Below are 20,343 nucleotides of genomic sequence, written 5' to 3' on the forward strand. Positions count from 1 at the left end.
CCCTACCTTCAGTGAATGCCAAGTCACATGCAGTCCTACTAGATACTAAGATCACCCTCGAGGTTTTATAAACCAAGCATGTTATAGAATCTGAGAAAACAAACAAACTGAGGGGTGCACTTAAGTCTGGTGAAGAGAAGAGATCTTAAGTCCATATGATTAATAAAAGTGTGCACTGGTCCATTCTTGTTCATGAGAAGGAGTAGTCCACAGAGTAACATCTCAATTATGGATGTTTTTGTTGTTTTAATTAAGCAACAAGATGGGGAAGGCATTTTGCTCTTTCGGTGTCTGTCCTAATAATGGAGACCATCCTCAGGAGTGACTGCATAAGGTGAGCATTATTGGCTCTGTATATTTATAAACAAAAACAGCTACATGTACACCTTTCGATAATTTAACTAATGGATATGAAGTGGATCCACACTGCAAACGTGTAGAGCACGTGTGTAACAGATCAACAAGTGCAGTGTATACACAGTGAGATCACTGACAACAGATACTGGAAAGCTATATAGGTGAATCACATGAGGAAAGAAAGGAGGAAAAAGATGGTGTAATCATATGTCTGTGCTCGAATTAGAGAATACTTAAATTGACACTTTCACAACTATGCATAATTTAATTACGCTTTTAAGATTCCTTATTCAGAGCGAGACAAGGTGGAATCCACGTAGGAATTGAAAAAGGTGTTTCGACAACCCGTAATAGGGGTTCATATACAAATAAATCTGAATATGCAAGATATTTAAAAGCACTCACTGATTGTTTACCAATGTTAGAGATTGGTAGTACTGGAATTAAAGTGCGATTAAAAATGACTTTAGGTTAGAAAAATCTAATTCTCTAGATCGGAAGCAGTATTACTAAATAATAGTGATTAGCATTACTCTTACCGCTTTGAAATGGAATACATCGGGCAGAAAGCTCTGGCGTGCAGATGGAGAAAAAAGGTCTGGTGCATGTGAATTGAACCTAGCGGCGCCCATACTATTTATATATTTAAACTAAACAAACAAAAAACGTAATAGCGATCCATCTTTTGATATTTAAAGATTGCTATCTGGCACCACGAAAAAGGTTTTGACTAAAGTCGGCTCAATCTAAAGAGAATATACGTTCTAAACAAATCTGACTACACCATTCCGCCTATAAATACCCTTCCTAAAATTCACAAAACACCTCTTGTCCTCTAGGTCGTCCTTTTATTTCTGGTTGGTGAATCAATTGTAAAAGCTATAGCACCATATGTATGCTTCTCTATTAAACCATTTGTCAGTCAAAAACCTTATGTATGTGACAGCACCTTGGTGATTAACACTGTTGGATGTTTTCGCTTTAAACAAAGAAACTGACATTTTGGGGACAATGGACATCAAGAGTATTTACAAATAGTCCACGATTTGAAGTATTAAAATGCATTGATTACTTTTTAAGGCATGCTAGCACTTGAACAATGTGATAAACAAGCATTTGCAATGCAATAGGTCTCGCAGTTGTAAGAGTTTGAGCTATTGGCATTGTAAATGGCACTGCTTTTTATTTATGTGTTGGTTTTTAAAACATTAATAAAAGGCATTGTCATTTACAATGATAATAGGTTAAACTCTCGCAAATGCAAGACCTATTGCATTGCAATGCTTGTTAAACATGGTAATACTGTCTGGGCAAAACTGTCACCTTATTAGTACCAGTCTAACAACCAAATATATAAATAAGCAACTGAAAGATGACGAGCTAACTTCTGTGAAGGGTCTTCCAAAGCGTGTGAACATATATCACCACGTTTTCACCTTTGATCCTTTTGAGTTAGAAACAATTTACCTACAGATTATGCACCAGAGGAGGGATAATTATGCGAAATAAAGCAGAAGCAGCAAACACAGGAGCGCATAATTCCAGTGGCCCTCCCCATGACCTAATATTATATGTGAACTCTAACTTTTTGATGGTCAAACTGGACCCTCTCCATACCTGTCCATTGGGTGCAACATGATGACTTTTTTGTCCCCCTCAGCAGCCAAAACATATTTTTGCAGAGAGTTCCATTTAAAGATGGCGGAGTGTTTCTTAAGATGGGGAAGTGGGTCTAAGGATGGTGGAGTGGGGCTAAGGACGGTAGAGAGGCTCTAAGGGACACATAATTTTTTTGGGTAGGCACCGGGAGATTAGGTGATTTGCCCAGAATCACAGGATGTGGAGTCGACCCAGAGATTCGAACCTTGGTTTCCAGCACCAAAGTCAGCAGCTCTAGCCGTCAGACCACATGCTCCCCCAAGCTTTCTTCTTTTGACTCACTCCTGACATCGTCTGCGCTCTGTGCAAGTTTTTGCAAAGGTAAATATGAAAAAAGGGACAAAAATCCTGTCATGCTGGCGCAAAGTCGCTATTGTTGGCCAATTTTTTAAAAGCTTGCCCAAGTTACACCGGATTTGCAGCAATAAACAGATGCGCGCATTAGAAAGTATTATCATCAAGGAAATGTAAGTAAACAAATAATGTTTCTGTTGATTTGAACGTGCAAAGCAATCTTGCTCAAACCAAGCATTCGCCAACTTTGCAAGGTGCAGAACAGAGCATAAGGGCTGACTCCTAGAGTGCACCATGGCAAATTGGCCAGAGCCAATAACACGCGGGCTAAACCAGAGTCCAGCAAAGACATTGTTATGGGCATAGCAGCATGGTACGAACCAACATCTCGGGGCAAGATGGCGGCCTCGCTGTGCGGCTGAGCCGCAGCGTTTCGTGAGCGAGGACATGGAGTGATGAACGGATTTGCCGCAGAGCTGGCGCACAAAAGTCTTTACATTTGCGGGAGCAAATGATTACTCACCGGCTGACGCGGTCACCCGCTGTGCTTCGGGGGCTTGCAGCGACGGGAGTTTCAGTTTGCCTGGAATCGGAGCTGGAGACAGACAACACAGAAGCAGTCCGCGGAGTTAGTGGGCGGAGTGAACCCGGCGTACTCACGGTCGTCCTCAGTGGTAGAGGGACGCCTTGCCGACCCGTGAGAATCGAGCGGGGAAAGGTGTTCTGCTTCAGGGTCGGACAACGAGGTGGCAGGATGGCCCCTAAAGTTAATATCGGCGGGAAGGCATCCAAGAAAAAGAATGCGGGCGAAATTGTGAGCACTCCCGCTGTAATCAATGACAACTCCGGACGGAGTGAGGAGCCGGCGCTGATAACAAAGGACTCAACACCGGTGCGAGCTCAACCCCCGGCGAAGGAAATCAAGCCAGCAGCTGTCAGGACCCGTCAAACCACCGCTACCATTGCAAGTGTCAGTGTAGTAGAGATGCTCGCCCGTGGTGGTAAGGAGAAAGGGGGGAAAGTGCCTGCAACTTTGGCTGAAGCAGAGGCTGGAGTACCTGGGGGCAAGATGATGTTGGAGGCTCAAAATGACCTCGGGGCAATGAAGTCAGCTCGATAGACCAAGAAGGTACTGATGGGTCTGTTGCAATGGACTCCACTGTTACAAACTCAACAATGGCTATGGCGGGGGGCGTCTCTGACTTGCTCGCAGATGTTCCTCCAGATCAGAGTAATACCCAGGTAGATACTGTCATTGCTATCCCTGGTCCAGCATCTGTAACAGCAATGGAACATCAGGAGGTCATGGGGAGCAGCGCTATTAATAACTATGTTATAATTAAGGTTAATCCCGTTGTAGCCAGTACTTCGACCAATGGTATTATCCCAACTGAGGAGATGGAGGCAACGAGCAACACTGAGAGCGAGAAGACCTCTAGTGAATGTTTCCACTCAGTGGCCGAAGAAGCAGATTGGTCAGAAGATGAAGGGGAGAACAGCTCAGATATAGACGGTAGTAACCTAGAATCAGACACTGATCCGGAGGAGGCTATCCCTGCAACTGCTGTGAAACCAGGAGTTTCTTTCAAAAAAATTGAGCAGAAGGGGCTGGCTTGGGACCATTCACCTACTACTTTGCTTCAGGGGTCGCCTAATCAAACTCAGGATTTTGAGTCCACCCAAGGGTCCATGTTAGAGGCAATCCATCAGGAAATAATTGCGCATCGTGAAGAGACCAGGCAGGACAATTGCAAGTCTCAAGCGGCTATGAGGAGGATAAAGAGTGTTGTGAGGAAACTTTCAAAGACCTGTGGGACGGTGGACGATAGAGTGTCAAACCTTGAAGAAAGAGTGGTTTCCACTGAGGCGGAATCTGCTGCCGCTACTAGCAAGGTGGAATCGTATGGGGCACAAGGCCAGGACATACAGTGGAAACTGGAGGACCTCGAAAATAGGCTTAGGAGAAACAATCTAAGGGTCTTGGGGATTCCGGAAGGCTCGGAGGGGGGGGATGTGAGAGCCTTTATTGTAAAATTATTTGCAAAAGCATTTCCTGAAATGGATAGCTGGTGTTGGGAGTCAGAAATTCAGCGGGCGCACAGAACCCCGTTCAAGATAAATTGAAACCCAAGGGAAGGAGATAAACCCAGGGCAATTTTGATTTTTCTGGGGAATTTCATTTTGCGCCAGGCTATAGCGGAAAAGGCTAGACCGGACGCTAAGAGAACAATCGAGGGGCTATCATTTTTTGTTAGACCCGATTTCTGCCATGTGACGGTAGAAAGGCGTTGGAGGTTGCGCCAATTGATTAAGCCTTTCCAGGACAAGAAAGTTCAAGTCTATCTCATAAACCCAGCACAGCTCAAAATAATCCATCATGGGAAGACTTTATATTTTCCATCAGAGATGAAGGCGAAGGAATTTCTGAACTCTATATAATCTCATTTTGGAATTATTGTTTTCTCAAGAAGGGTTTGGGTGCACAGATAGATAGATATCAGAATGTACCAGTAGATACCTATATATGAAGGGATATGATGCTATTGGTAGTATTTAGCAGAAGATGGCGGTAGGGGAAGGATGCTTTTTAAGGTCTAGGCAATGAATGGAATTGTCAACCATGCTATTTTGCTACTTTTTGTCTGGTTACAGTAAATATGAGCTCTGAGGCTAAGGCCATTAAGGCCAGTAAGTAGTATGTATTGAGTCCTCGCTGTGACGCTGCTCCCATCACATGCACAGACCTAGTCTGAGCACCCCATAGAGGTGGGTGAGTGGCCGAGGGGCCAGTGTGGGGGGGGGGCGGTGGGTGTAAGGGCGGAGTGGGAGGGGGGAGGGTTGGGGTAAACACAAAAGAAAAGAGAGCACGTGTCACTAATTCACACACAAATTCAATTCTAAAAATACGAAAAAAGAGGTGTTGCAATTATATTTCTAATATGTTATTTTGTCGTTTGAGAAGTTGGCAATGTTTGGTTCAGGAATATGCCTAAGCTTAAGATTGGCTCCATAAACATTAATGGATTGAACGACTGGAAGAAGAGGGGTAGATTTGAGGAATATCTTAAAATAATAGATATAGACATCCTGGGGATACAAGAGACTCACTTGCCATGGAAGAAAAAGCACTGGCTTAAGTTAAAAGGGTTCGAGATTCTGTCTTGCTCCTCTCAAACGTCTACCACAAGGGGGGTAGCCATCATTGGGAAGGCGGGCCTGGGAGGCATTAAGCACTGTAAGGCAGATGCCCTCGGCAGGTGGGATGTATGCGAAATGAACTTGGGATTTACTGTCTGTTCAATTTATGGAGCCAATTCGGACGATCCTGAGACCTTCGATTTTATCGAGAAGGAATTGATAGATTGGCCAGCCCCAATAGTAGTTTGTGGAGATTGCAATATATCGGCTGATTTTACTAATGGTATCCCATATACTGGACGTAAACCCAGGGTATATAGAGCCAAATCCGCGTTGTTGCAGTCATATGGGTTGATAGATGTTTGGGGTAATAAAGAAGCAGCGGATACTGGGTTTACCTACTTTTCACATCCCTTCAATAAATACTGTAAATTACTTTTTCGTATCAGCTACTGAAATGAATAAGGTTAAAATCTCTAAACTTCCAATGATAATGTCTGATCATAACCCCCTGGTAATAACAATGGATGTTAACCGACCTACGAAAGGACCAAGACCATGGACTTTCGATAGGAAACTATTAACCGACAGTGTCTACTTAGAATATATTAAAAACTGGTCAAAGGCCTTTTTTGATGCCAATAGATATAGTGCTTCCCGGGGAGTAGTATGGGACAGCTATAAGGCAGGGTTAAGAGGGGAGACCATTAGCTACACCAACAGACAATGGAGAAGGATCAAGTTGGAAAGGGAGCAATTATTGAATAGATTGAGTGAGGCAGAAGTGCAGCATCAAAGGAATATATGTCAGGGGCGGCAAGGATTGGAAAGTCTCGAGAGGATCAATACTATTAAAGCGGGACTACAGAGTCAACTGGCTAAAAAATCAGCGGCAGAATACCATACACAGAGAACCAGGTTGTATGAGACAGGGGAACAGGCCGGGAGGGCACTAGCGCTCCGTATTAAACAGGTCACGTCAAAAAATATAATTACAAAAATAGAGGAACAAGGGACAGTATATGAGGAACCAGCCGAAATCTTAGAGGTCTTCAGAATGTATTATCAAGACCTATATCAGGAGGAGGTGGTGACAGATGCCCCAATTAACAGCTGGGAAAGTATAGGTGTAAGACTGGGTCAGCAAGAGAGGGATGATCTCGAACAGGTTATTACCATGGAGGAGGTAATAGGAGGACTACAAAGTTTGACATTAGGAAAGGCGGTGGGCCCGGATGGGCTACCACTTGAAATATATAAGTGTCTGCGGGAGGAAATATCCCCTCTTCTTCTAGACCTATTTAACGGGATCATGATAACTGGCAAAATACCGGAGTCATGGACGAGTACCAACATCGTGGTGTTCCACAAAAAGGGCAAGCCCAAAGAAAATCCAGGGTCCTATAGGCCTATCTCCCTAGTCAATGCCGACAACAAACTGTATGCCAAGATCTTGGCCACCCGCCTCGGGAGGATCATCGCGGCTCTAGTCTCGCCCTGGCAGCATGGGTTCATCCCAGGAAGAGGCACGATGGATCATATTAGAAGAGCGATTACCGCGTTTGACATCTGTGCTGCCGGGGGGGAGGGGGCCGCGATGGTACTCCTCGATGCGGAAAAGGCATTTGACCGGGTAAGGTGGTCTTTTTTGTGGAAGGTGCTGGAGGAGAGGGGGTTCGGACCTAGATTCCGACAGGCTATACAGGCAATGTACTCTACTCCTTCAGCTAGGATCCAGCTGATGGGGGGGAGTTCGGGAAAAATTAGTATAACGAGGGGTACTCGGCAGGGCTGCCCCTGCTCCCCTATTTTATTTGCGTTGTATATCGACCCATTAATAACACAAATAATGTCTAACATGGTGATAAAACCGGTAGTTATAAAAGGATTTCAAACAAAACTGCTCGCATATGCGGATGACCTAGCTGTCATTACGAACGACCCGGAGTCTGCTATGAGGGAAATAGTGACTATGACAAATCTGTTTGGGAAATGTTCAGGATACCGATTAAACAAAGCCAAGACCCAAATTTTGTGCTCCAAGAATATAATCAAACGGGATGCTAGGTATGTTAATTCGGTGGTGTACCTTGGTATAACACTGAATTCACAACCAGGGAATATAATTAGAGATAATTTAATACCACTTTTGAAATCAATGGAACAAGATTTAAAAAGGATGGATACACTACATCTATCGATAATAGGTAGGGCTAATGTCATTAAAATAACTATGTTTCCCAAGATCTTGTATAAATTCAGGTCTATCCCATTTAAAATAGAGGATAAATTAATAAAGGAAATTGAAGCCATTTTATGAAATTCCTATGGCAATACGGCAAGATCAGAAGATCAAATAGGTTTATATCTTTACCCCAGGAAAGGGGAGGACTAGGTATGCCAAATATTAGGAATTATCACTGGTCCTGCCTCCTTACAGAAATGGCAATACTCTTTGATCAGGGGGGGGGGGGCGGGGCAGGGAAGGGGCCATGATAATATCCCATCCATATTTCAGCTGGCACTGGGTAACAAAGCATTTGGGGTACTCTTGAGAAGAACAGAAAGAAGGTTTTATAAGAAAACACGTTATAAATTGCTCGAAGGTATAGTGGGGGTTTGGGCATCAGTGCAGAAAGCAATGGGAATTCCAAGGTATAATCATCATACTCCTCTATGGAATTCTGGACTTTTCCCAAACTTGTGTATGGATGGATTTTGGAGACATTGGGAGCATCAAGGTATTGTAACACTCGGGCAAATAATGGTGAAAGATGTTTGTAGATCATTGGATGACTTAAGGTTGCGATATTCATTACAGGAAGGGCAAGAATATAAATATCTTCAGGTGGTAAACAGAATTAGAGCAGTAAGACCCCGAATAATTTTGGAAAAAAGGAGTACTCTTCTGGATTATCTGAAGGGTGGGGGGCGCAGAATTAATGGACTGTACAAAATTCTGATGGAAAGTTCTCCAGATGATATGGTTAAGACTGAGGCAGCCTGGGATTTAAAATTGGGGGACCCAGAGACTGATCTGGATAGAGCCCTTACATTTGATAAAAGATTTCTGCGTTCCTCCAATCTTAGAGCTCAACATTTTAAACTTTATTTAATTTGTACTATACGCCGTCCAAGCTGTTTGATTGGGGGAAGAGGGTTGATAGTGATTGCCCTGATGTGGCAAAGGACCTGCAGATATTGTGCATATGTTTCATGGGTGCGAGAAACTGGAATTAATTAAAACGGATATAATGGCCTTTTTAGAGGGGCTGTTAGAGGTCAAAATAAGTCTATCCCCAACATTATTGATCATCGGATGTGATATTAAATTAAAATTAAGGATTGAGGAGGAAGCCTTAGTTTTCATAGCGGCAGCAGTACTCCGAATATTAATATCAGCCGCCTGGAAAGATATAGGGCCCGATGTAGGTAAATCCCATTTACCGATTTTGAAATACCGAATCTTACCGATTCGGTATTTTAAAATCGGTAAATGGGATGTAGGTCCCAACATCTGGATTCGTTACCGAATCCTTAACAATTCATTAATTACCGATTCGGTAAATACCGAATCGGTAATGCCCATTCTTTCCTATGGGCTTTGAAGCCCATAGGAATGATTAGGCATTACCGATTCGGTATTTACCGAATCGGTAATTAATGAATTCACAAGGGTGCAGGGGGTGTCACTTTGACACCCTCTAGCACCCCCAAAACGGCCATGTGTGCAATGTGGCACACAGACATGCCCTAAGGGCACGTCTGTCTGTCACATGGCACATGTGTACATGCACAGATGTGCATGTACACAGGAATCGGTTTTTTACCATGGATTTGTATTCCATGGTAAAATACCGATTCTGTAAGCCATGTGCTGCCGGAACATAGGCTACCTACATTGCATTTTCGGTAATTTTACCGAATCGTTATCATTACCGAATCGGTAAATATTACCGACTCGGTAAATTTACCGATTCGGTAATGATAACGATTCGGTAAAATTACCGAAAATGTGCCCCTACATCTCCATAGCCCTTTACCGATCGGAAACGGCCGAAAATCGGTATTTTCGGCCGATTCCGATCGGTAAAGGGCTACCTACATCGGGCCCATAGAGGCTCCAACATTCCAAATGTGGCTATGTAGGTTTCTTGCTATCCATAACATTGAGGGTGCCCTATATGAATTTAAGGGATTAAAAATAAGAGATGGGGTTACGGCTTTGGGCACCAGTGGCTAGTTGGAGAACGGCAAGGATGAGGGGTCAGCCGAAAGGGAACTCAGGTGTCTTGTCTTAGGCCTCGTCTTTGTATAGTCTCTTCTATTCTAGAATGTTGTTTGTGGAGATATGAAATGCAAGAATGGCTAAGATTTAATGTAATTTAACTAGGAAGAATCCTTCCTCTCTCGCTCCCCGTTTTCACTCTATATTCATACGTGTTCATAATCTGTTTATGTTTTGTTGGTTTGGTCTATTGCATTTGGAATGAACTGTATTTAAGGGCATAGCAGCAGATGGATGCGGAGAAGCATTTCAATGGATTGCCCAAGCTCATACGAGCCGCTGGCGTTGTTTTACTTGCGTCTGTGTACTGGCCTCTAGCTGCGGCACGCCTCTATTCCTGCTGGAGGGACCTGCTTTAGCGCTTCCAACAATTACAGGAAAAAAATGTTTTTACTCCACATCCGAAAACTCCTCCCTGGAAACAAGACACCAACCTCTAACCAGGAAAGAGAGTACACCGGAATTGAGGCAGCCTTTTAACACCGATGGTATAAACACTCACCAACAGCAGGAACAGAGCGTGCAGCCGGTCATGGCAGCAATCTCAGAGCTCTGGGAGGAGCGGCCTCTCCGGTCTCGATCCTTCGGCTCCCACAGCAGTGAGACAGGGGGGCTCTTCAAAGATTGCTACGGGAGGGGCCTGTATAAGGAGGGCTATTGAGGGTTAGTCGGAGCGCTTTAAGCTAGCATAGGGTAGGAGCCTGAACTAGGGTGACCATATTTTAAAAACTCCAAGCAGGGAAATTCTTCAAAAATAGGGCTTTGACCCTGCACCCATGCTCACCTCGACCTCGCCCCATTGTGCAAAGTATTGCAGTTCCTATACTTTTTTAATGCACTTCGACCCCTGCCTGCTTTTATTGTTCCTCTTAGAAGCAACCTAAGAGTGCTTGTTAATTTCTGAAATATAAAATACGAACACTTAGATCAAAATCTAGTAAAAGGCAACCATAACAAATCATTCGCATTTTACTTTTATTATCCATTTCTCTGCTCTTTTCCCTTCTTAATTCCTTTTCTTCCCTCTCTTCTATTTTCTCTCATCTCAAACCTTGTATTTTAAAATGCTATACATCTTAAGTATCAGAGTAGTTAAGCTGTTATAATATATTTATTGACGTCACTGAATGCTTTGTTTACAATTATTTTATAGCTTTAATAAAAAAATTAATTAAACTATAAACAGCATCAACATAGAAAAACCTAAAATATGGTAACCATATACAGAGAGTTTAATATTTGTCCTGTATGTTGGACACATTTTGAGAGTTCCCAGAAACACAACTAATAAGTTAGTCCTATAAAAACTGCATGTACAAATCCCGGATACATTACCTCATGAGGTAAGTTACAAGAACATTCAGGACTAGTTCTTGATAAAATCATGAGCTGTGGTGAGACCGTGATGCTCCAACATTCTGGCAGGGATGCACCTGAAGCAGCACCTGTCATCAAGTTACAGCTGCCAAGCGCTACAGGAGCCGCCCCGCCTTTGAGTGCGCGCACGCTCAACACCCTATTAACGCCAAAGGGAGGGAGAGGTGGAGAAGGCCGGGGCGTGACGTGGGAAGAGACGCTCCGCTGCGGATGGGTAAACACCAACTTACAGGTGTTGGGTGCTCTGCATTTCACGGCACAAGGGACGCGGACAGGGCTGAGAAGGTAGGCATTGGGCAGCGAGGTGGTTGGTAGAGGGTCTACTACTACTCTACCTGATTTTCCTTCCTCGTGGGCTGTTTATTGAGATCGTCGGCCGTTGGGAGGATAGTGAATGTTGCCATGGAGACTGAGGTAACAGTTTACTTGAGAAGTAGCCCAACGGCAGGGGGCGCACGTTATGACACGCATGCACGTTGACATACTGTGACCGTCATTTGTACACGGGCACGCGATAGCTGATAAGTTTTCAGTGATCACATTTGTGGCGTCTGTATGTTTACAATGTATCTATGAGCGACGTTTGCCGGACTCGCGAGTAACAGTGTTGGTGATCCTTTATAACTATACTAGTAACAAACCAGCATGTGTCTTTGCAGTTCTGAAGAAATCAAACCAACTTCCAACTCCGTTCCTGCCTCCTACACTGCCCTTGAAACTCCTCAGAGAACCACGGAGTGGAGGGTTTCTTCCTACCCTTGGGGTGAGCGCTGACCACAAGCGCTCGCCAGACAGAGACTTTTCTCTTTTGGAGCCGTCCCACTTGGACGGACTCAGCCTGACTTGCTGCTGGTGTCAAAAGTTAATTATCTTCTTTATGGGGCCATCTGTTTTGCCTCTTAAAGAAGATAACAGAACCTTTTACGGCAGCAGTAAGTTGGGGAAGTCCGTCTGAATGGGACGGCTCTAAAAGAGAAAAGAGTATGCCACTGTGACCTCTCTTCCAATGGCTGGCCACCGTTTAGCATGAACGGTGACGCCAGCCAATGGAAAAGAGGGGCTGGGCTCAACCCTCGCTAGTGAAAGTACTCTAAAACATTAAATCTCGCAAGCTCGACTGCGCATGTGCGCAGTACGCCACGAGACCTAAAAAAAAGTAGGGGCGACCCTGTACAGCGAGCAATGGGAGAAAGTGGATGGGCAGGGCACAGAAGTAGGAAACTAAGTTCTTAATGATGCTTGGCGTGAGAGTTAAGATGTGCTACTACCAAATGCAGCCAAGATAGATATAAGAGGCGGGGTACAGTCCTGACACCAGAAGCATTGAAATGTACTACTTGGTAGGCCGATGTGCAACTTGTGCAAGAAAAGCAGAATGTTGTCACTCACACTAAAGTAAGCCAATTGCTTAAGTGGGCTGACTCATTGCCCATGCTGTATGCTATGCTGCTCAGAAACCAAATCAATAACGTGAACCAATGGGTGAAGTATGATGTCTTAAGTTACTATATTCTGTATATAGTTTTACTAAAATCAAAAGATCGAGGCCAAGGATGAAGTATGATGCTTTTTAAGAAACTATATTCTGTTTATAGTATTACTAAAATCAAAAGGTTGAGGCCAATGTCAGACTTAAATAAGCACTGGCAATGCCAATAGATCAGGTGTTGGATATCCGCTTTTTGGCTCTGTTGAGCTTTATGTTGTTATTTATTTTTCAGCAAAACTTCATCCTTTTTTAAGTTGCCATGCAATCATCATTGTAAAATAAAATTGAATAGAAGCACAAATGTCTACATTGCGTAGTACCCTGTCACTTAAAGGAACTAATTTGGATTTGAACAACTTCTTTTTGAAAGGGCAACATGCTGTCACTTGCAGTGAAGTTAGCTAATGGCTGAAGGGGGCTCACTGACTGTCCTCGTGCTGTATGCTGTAGTGGACGTAAGAAAAATTTGATCATAATAACACAGCAATAGAGGAAGAGGGCTGTCTGAAACTCTCCAAGTGCATTATACGTGTAATTTTAGTAAAATTGAAAGGTGTTGACCAATGCCAGACCTAAAAATGAGGATCTAAATGCATATTGACCAACAGTTAAAACTAACAATATAGAATATACATTACCAATCTATCCACAGTCCAACTGTCGTTTTTGTTGAAGTATATCTACCATGCTAATCAAACACTGATAGGTTGCAATTGGATGTTGCTAAATATTTAAAAGGCTAGAAATGTGCAGCTAGATCAAACTCTAGCTCTCAACTTCAACTTCACTTTCTCTCCCATTTGTTATCATTTTGGGAAACTGAACTCAACTACAAATGGTTTCTGTATATGCTATGGGTAATCTGCCAGTTGGTAGGTTACCAATTCTGTGTTTGTAAGTCATTGGTTCATGCAATTAAGGGAGGGTATGCTTTGCATTATACAATAAGAGCATTAAAAATCAAATGTAATATTTAATAAGGATCTTTGATAAGATATTGCGTGCTGCAGGCACGTGGGATGCAAGGAACGGAGTGAGAACTGTAGAAGAATTATCCTGACTAATGCCATTTGCCTTGCAACTCTAATGCGAGCTAGTTATAGTTACTTACTAGTAAGCCTACTTCTTTGTTATGAACATTATCTTTGAATCCTCAAAATAGTAGACTATCTCCACGTACATGAGAGATGGACAGAATTCTAAACCCTTTTTCTTCTGAAAATAAATTCAAAGAATACATACATGCCTTTGCGAGGCAATATTTTCTTGTGCTTTTTTCACTATTGAAAAGCACAATTAGCCAAATTAAATAAACATCTAGCAGAAAATGAAAACCATTGTAAACCGTTTTAAAATAAAAACCTGTAAGTAAAATGTACCATCTGATAGCCTGTGTCTGTCTCACTTTTCTTCAAAAGTAATTTACGTTAACCCCTCCCCGCCCCAAAAAACATAGGGTATACACACACATTACCAATCCTGACAAAGGAGCTTTGCACTTGGAGCCTCATTCTTTCTACCATGGAACCTCATTTTGGGTTGGAGTGGTGCCTGGCCCACTAAGCCCCTTGGGAGTCTGAGGTCCTGATGGGACTTGGCAGCCACATTTAGAGATCACTACCATAAGGGCTAGACCGTCTCAATAGAATTGCTCAGTATCATGGGATTCTCTACATTTTCCAAGGCAAACCAAAAAAGCTGGGGTTACTTTTTGATAATCTCGTCGGTAAATTACAGCGGGTGCAGAATTTTGCCGCCAAACTGGCCCTCTCACGTCGACACCTGGATTCCTCTGCTAAGGCACTTAGGGACCTCCACTGGCTACCAGTTTCCCAGAGGATTGATTTTAAAGCACTGTGCTTGGTATTTAGGGCCCTACATGGGCAGGGTCCGCCCCCTTTGCGGGACCTCTTTTCTTGGTACACCCCTTCTAGACTGCTACGTTCAGCCTCATCTCATTTGGTGGTCGTACCTAAGATTCTGATGTCCCGGACTGGCGGTCGGTCTTTTAGATTTGCGGCTGCAAGATTGTGGAACTCCCTTCCTCTAGGTCTGAGGGGTCTGGAAAATTTTTAATTATTTTTAAAAAAGCCCTGAAAACTCACTTGTTTCCTAGGGCAACGTAAATGTATCTGCTGCTGGAAAACATCATGTATGTGTAAGTGTCAGGATAGTCTAAGCGCCAGGATGCCCGTCGGGTGACAGAAATTGCGCTATATAAGTATACCTATACATACATACATACATACATACATTTCCCCGAGGTTTCTACCAATAGGTCAAGGGAAATCTATTGTGTTTCATGTGCAGGGCCAGAATGCATGGTGTTGAATAAGAGACAAAAATGTTGAAAGCTCACTCTAAATGGGTTGAGCGTTTCATCACCATGGAGATGACAATTCTGTACAGTTGGCCAGCCGCAAATGTGCGTCAAATGGCAGAACAGATGAAGCTCTGCAGTAAGAGGCACAGCAATCACTCCACCTCTAAATGAGGTAGGGTTGGAGGGGAAATAAGAGGTAGGCGAACAGAGCACCCGTTGATCAATAGGATATGTACATATATATGTGTATCTGTACTAGGACCTAGTTCCTTAAATGAGATAGGGGCGGAGGGGAAATGAGAGGTAGGCGGACACACAACTGTTTGTCATTCTAAATTAATGAAAAGTTAAAGCCCTTACAACTGGTAGAATTTTCACATTCAGGCAAATACTTCCCAAGCGTCCAATTAGTTTAAGCAGTCCACAAACTGCATTTTTATATTATGTTGCTACATACCTCTCATTACAGTTCGCACTGATCTAATAAGGTTCATTAGTTGCGACTTGACTCCCGGCTCATCACCAAACCCTCCAATTCCGTGATCAGCTCCCCAGCCAACTGAAACATACAAGGACAATATTAGCTGTATAAAGTTTACATGTAAGACTGTTTAACTACGCCTTTAAATAAAATTTTCAGCAAATATACAATAGCCAATTCTTGACAAATTCTATGAATTCCTTAACAGTTTTGTGGATCATACAGAGTACAGCAAATGGGAAGCGTACCTGTTTGCATACTGCAATTTAAAGGTAATGTGGCGTAAATTATAAGTAAATAGAAAGGGAGAAAGGGAAATGACAATGGAAGTCACGGACTAAGAATGACCAACAGCAAGACAAATATGTTTAAAAAGATAGCTTTTAAGGTAAGACAAATAACTATCATTGTTTACTGGCTCCCAGCATTAATAAAGAACATGAAAACACGAACAATGGGATACCGCTGAATTATGGTATGGAGCAGTATCTCCTTCAGGGCATCTTCTTTATTGGTGCTCTTCCTGGCACTGATCATAATGTTTTTACTCCTACCCTAATATCTCCAATCCCCTGTTGGTTGTTTTCTTGTGATAAAGTTACGCACCTTTAACTTTTTTCCTCCTAACCTTTGCTCTTGATTTTGTACCACCTGGTGTCCTTTCCCTGTATGCAGTTTTTTTAAGTTTCAAATATATACACTTTTTGCTGTTCATAGGCCAGACTTACTGTTTAAAACAGTGTTTCCCAAACTGTGATCCACGGACCCCCAGGGGTCCCTGACACATTCCCAGGGGGTCCGCAGACAGCAGTTTTAAAAGCACTGCAAAGTATCTTGTTTAATTAGCAGTTTTCAAAGAACAATAAAAGTGTCAAGATAATGACAGTGATTAATTTCCCTGCTGGAGAGACATGAGAGTTTTGTCCAGTGGCAGCTGTGACTGAACTAATATATGTTATGTTATGTTATGTTATAAAAGTCTCTTCTATAGCGCACGGCTACTCCATAGAGTGTCCCGGCGCTTAGGCAAAGAGAACTACAAAGAAAAATGCACAACACAACACCGACCGCAGGCCGACAGAGAATTACTGGGAGAAAAGCCAGGTCTTCAGTTCCTTTCTGAAAGAAAGTAAGCTATTGGCTGTTCTCAAGGAAAAGGGAAGCTCATTCCAGCATCGAGGTGCCAGGTACCGGAAGGAACGACCTCCAGTGCGTGCACGTCTGATGGTGGGAACAAAGGCTTTAGCCAGCAAAGCGGACCTTAGAGTCCTCCTGGGGGCATAGAAGGCCATACGCTTCCCGAGGTATTTTGGGCCAATCAAATGGAGGGCTTTAAAGGCCAGGGTCAGGACCTTAAAAGTAATTCTCTTAGAGACCGGGAGCCAATGCAGTCTCTCGAGTAGCTCCGAGGCTCTTGCCCTTCGCTGTAATCCAAAGATGGCTCTGGCAGCCGAATTCTGCACGACCTGCAAGCGTGCCATCAGATATTTGGGAAGGCCAAGGTAGAGAGCGTTCGCGTAATCAAGACGCGAGCCTACCAAGGCCTGGACAGTAATTTTTTTATGTTGCAGGGATAGTAGAGGAAGAAACTTCCGCAGCGTTTTCAGGATGCCGAAACATTTCCCTGTCAGCCCTAGGATCTGGGGTCTAAAAGAGAGATCATCATTACACAGGACACCTAGATTTTTGGCTTTTGACGAGGCAGCATCAGGCGGAAACATATCGCAGGGCCACCATGTCTTCCAACATGGATCTGGCGGGCATCCGAAAAAAAGCAGCTCCGACTTATCGGAATTGCACTTCAGACTATGCCTCTGAAACCAGTCAAATACAGCGCCCAAGCATTCCTTAATCCGGCCGCCGTCAAAATACTCACCCTTGTTACACGTGAAAAGGAGCTGGGTGTCGTCAGCATAGGATATGATCCGGGCACCAAAAGATTCCGCCACCGCCGCTAGAGGGGCCATATAGATGTGGAAAAGGGTGGGGCTCAGGATGGACCCTTGAGGAACCCCAACCTCCAGCGGCGGCATTTCGGCGGAAAACGGGGGTGCCCAGACCACTTGTCGGCGGTTGGTCAGAAAAGACTTAAAAGAGTTCCACACCGTCCCAAGACAGCCGATCTCCCAGAGTCCCAGTAGCACAGAGGGGTAATATGCCTACTGCAAAGAACGTGTACCATGCATTTTAAAAAACAGTATTTGATATGCATCGGTCAGTGGGTTACTGCTTTTGTCAGAGAGATTCTTTTGTTACAGTGCAGTTCATAAGTGACAATCGTAATCTAGCACAGTGACCAAAAAACTGTCATCAAACAGCTGCTTGCAAACTGCAAGGTACAAGTTAGTGACATGTTTTTTCTCAGTCTTTCAGTATCCTGATGCTTCTAAAAAGGTTTATTTGGGTGGAAATACATTTTTATAGTTAAAGTCAATGCTAACCACTGTGTTATGTTCTGAATCCTGAGTTTGTGCTTCTCCAGACCAGCACTCCTTGAGTTTGTGCTTCTCCAGACCAGCCTCCTTGGCTTAACAACACACTCCACTATTTCAGAAACGCAGGGCTGCACCATATTTACAAGAATATGGTACAGCCCTGCGTTTCCCTTGTGCTGGCGCTAAACTTAACAGGCGAAGATTGTTTATGTACAGGAAGGTTCCTGCACAGGTTATGTACAGGAAGGTTCCTGCACATAAATAATCTTGAAATGTCATTTTGTCACTTCTATGTGTGCTGTTTAATGCATCACACATGGAAGTTACAAAATGTCATTTTTTTTAAAGATTGTTGATGTGCAGGAAGGGTTGCCTTCCTGAACATAAACAATCCAAAACGTTTTGCAAAAACAAGGAGAAATTAAGCATTTCTCCTTGTTTCGCTAAGTTAAGACCAGGTTTTCCCTGTCTTCATTTTGGCGCTGCTTCCCATTTACGCTGCTCTTGTAAATAGGGGGCAGCGTCAAAATCAATGGGAATTGCAGGGTAAACGCTCACTGCAACACCCACTGCCCACCCCTTTCACGCTAAGCATTGTGTGAAAGGGGGTTTTATTTACAAGGAACCGTTAAGCCACGTTAAGTGGCTTAACGTTGCCTTGTAAATAAGGCAAAGCCCCTATCGCCACGGGAACATCTCAAAAAGTGATGTTACCATGGTGATAGGGGCTTGTAAATATGCCCCTAAAATCATTAGTAATTTGAGTATTTGTTTTGTGTGCACATGTGTGTTAATTGTTTTCCGAATGACTGTTTGATTGTTTGAAATTTAAATCCTACAAATTGCTTGAGGGTCCCCGGCTTCCATTGGTGACTCAATGGGGGTCCTCAGGAGTCAAAGGTTTGGGAACCACTGGTTTAAAACATAAATGGTGTGGGCTTTCAATCAAACCCTTGCTTATGATTGGGTGGCATTGCTGTATCTCAGCTGACTCCTTGATTTAATGATTTTCTTCACTATTCCTAAGTCTCACAGTGTATTCCCAGACGTGAGTCCCTTGCTCACTGGATTGAAGACAGCCTGATTGACGAGGAGAGATACCCCAAAATCGGTCCGAGGATTCTTGTTTCTGATCCAGGAAGGGCCTGGTCTGACAGTTCGGGCTGGACCTTTCCCATGAAGAGCAGGGTCAAGACTGATTTGCATATGGCTGAGGATGGATTTCTATCAGCTGATGAAAAAGCTGGTATTAGATTAATTCTTTTTTAATCCATCTTTGGAAAAATACAGCCTGTAAAATACCGGTCATTTTAATGCCAATCGAGTACAAGCATTGGCAAAGCAATGGCCCGGACTTTAATTTGTATTCACAAATGCTCTTATATGTGTTATAAACACATTGTGTTGTAAACATCAAATCGTTCTCTGTATAGGTTTTGATATTACTGGGTAAAAAATAGCAAACAACATGCTTTCTGTATAGAAAAGATATAGGAATTACAGATCTGAATTTGACGCAGAGAATGATGAAGGATTGTACTTTTCATACGTTAATTATTCCCTCGTGCATTCCAACAGAAACAGAACTAAACACAAACTAGCCAGTAGCACGAAGGTGAGGGAATACTTTCATTCAAGTAGAGCTAAAACACACTATTCTAAACAAAGTATCACCGCTCGAAATAACATGGCCTTCTCGCAAAGATACATTCTCGTAAGAGGAGGAACATTCAGGTGACTTAAGCCCATCAACGCTGAAAGGGATGAGATGGGGCTGGAAGTCCGCTCACGAGCCCAGCTGGCACATGTTTCTACCCCGCGGAGGGGGGGCCCTTATACCGCCCTTCCCCATACTCCCCACCACCTTTCCCTCTCACTCACTCCTGCTGAGGAAGCGCTCCTCGTGCAGCACGGCGATGGCGTTCACGCACAACAGAGCCGCTTGGATGAGAGAGTACAGGGTGAAAGCCATGTTGACAGCCCGGCGCCTCCGCCACAGAAAGGTATGACGTGGCACAGCTGGGACGGAAAGCCGAGCGAGGCAAAATTCAACTTCAAACCTAACTCCTGAACTCTTCCAACCACTTCCGGAATTCACTGCACGGACCCAGGGAAAATCAATACCACGCGCAATGGCGCCTGACGTGCTGAAACGGAAAAAGGACTTTGAAATTGTCTTTTTTTCATAGCAAACTATGTCGGCCATCTTTGAACGTGGGACTGAAGAATTCAGTCACAGTTGAAAAGATGAAATTACCAAAACGACATCACTACTTTTAAAACGCAGCGATGACATCAATGCAAATCACGTTATGACACTAAGGAAAAAGCTGGCCTGGCTCACCACATAATGCAGATGGCAGGTGCTGACAGTAGTTGTTTTGGCGCACGACCACTCACAACACGCTTTGGTAAAGCTAATATTCTGGCAAGCTTGTGCAATGGGTATATTTTTTTAAATTTTTAGTGCAAGAATATGATACAAAAAGAAAAAATATATAC

The 20,343-nt window shown here is 43.5% G+C and overlaps 1 protein-coding gene across 1 annotated transcript in view; it reads right to left on the reverse strand.

Annotated features, from left to right (window-relative positions):
- Window positions 1–19,969, reverse strand: part of IER3IP1 (immediate early response 3 interacting protein 1) — a 31,333-nt gene extending 11,364 nt beyond the window's left edge. Inside the window, exons 1-2 of the mRNA XM_078674774.1 lie at window positions 19,723–19,969; window positions 15,383–15,484 (exon numbers count right to left, since the gene is read on the reverse strand). Of these exons, the coding sequence (XP_078530900.1) occupies window positions 15,383–15,484; window positions 19,723–19,813 (193 nt within the window). The 5' untranslated portion in view covers window positions 19,814–19,969. The remainder of the gene's footprint in view (window positions 1–15,382; window positions 15,485–19,722) is intronic.
- Between the last annotated feature and the right edge of the window lie 374 nt (window positions 19,970–20,343).

The sequence above is a fragment of the Lissotriton helveticus genome, chromosome 2_1 (genome assembly GCF_964261635.1).
Source record: "Lissotriton helveticus chromosome 2_1, aLisHel1.1, whole genome shotgun sequence".
Taxonomy (NCBI): domain Eukaryota; kingdom Metazoa; phylum Chordata; class Amphibia; order Caudata; family Salamandridae; genus Lissotriton; species Lissotriton helveticus.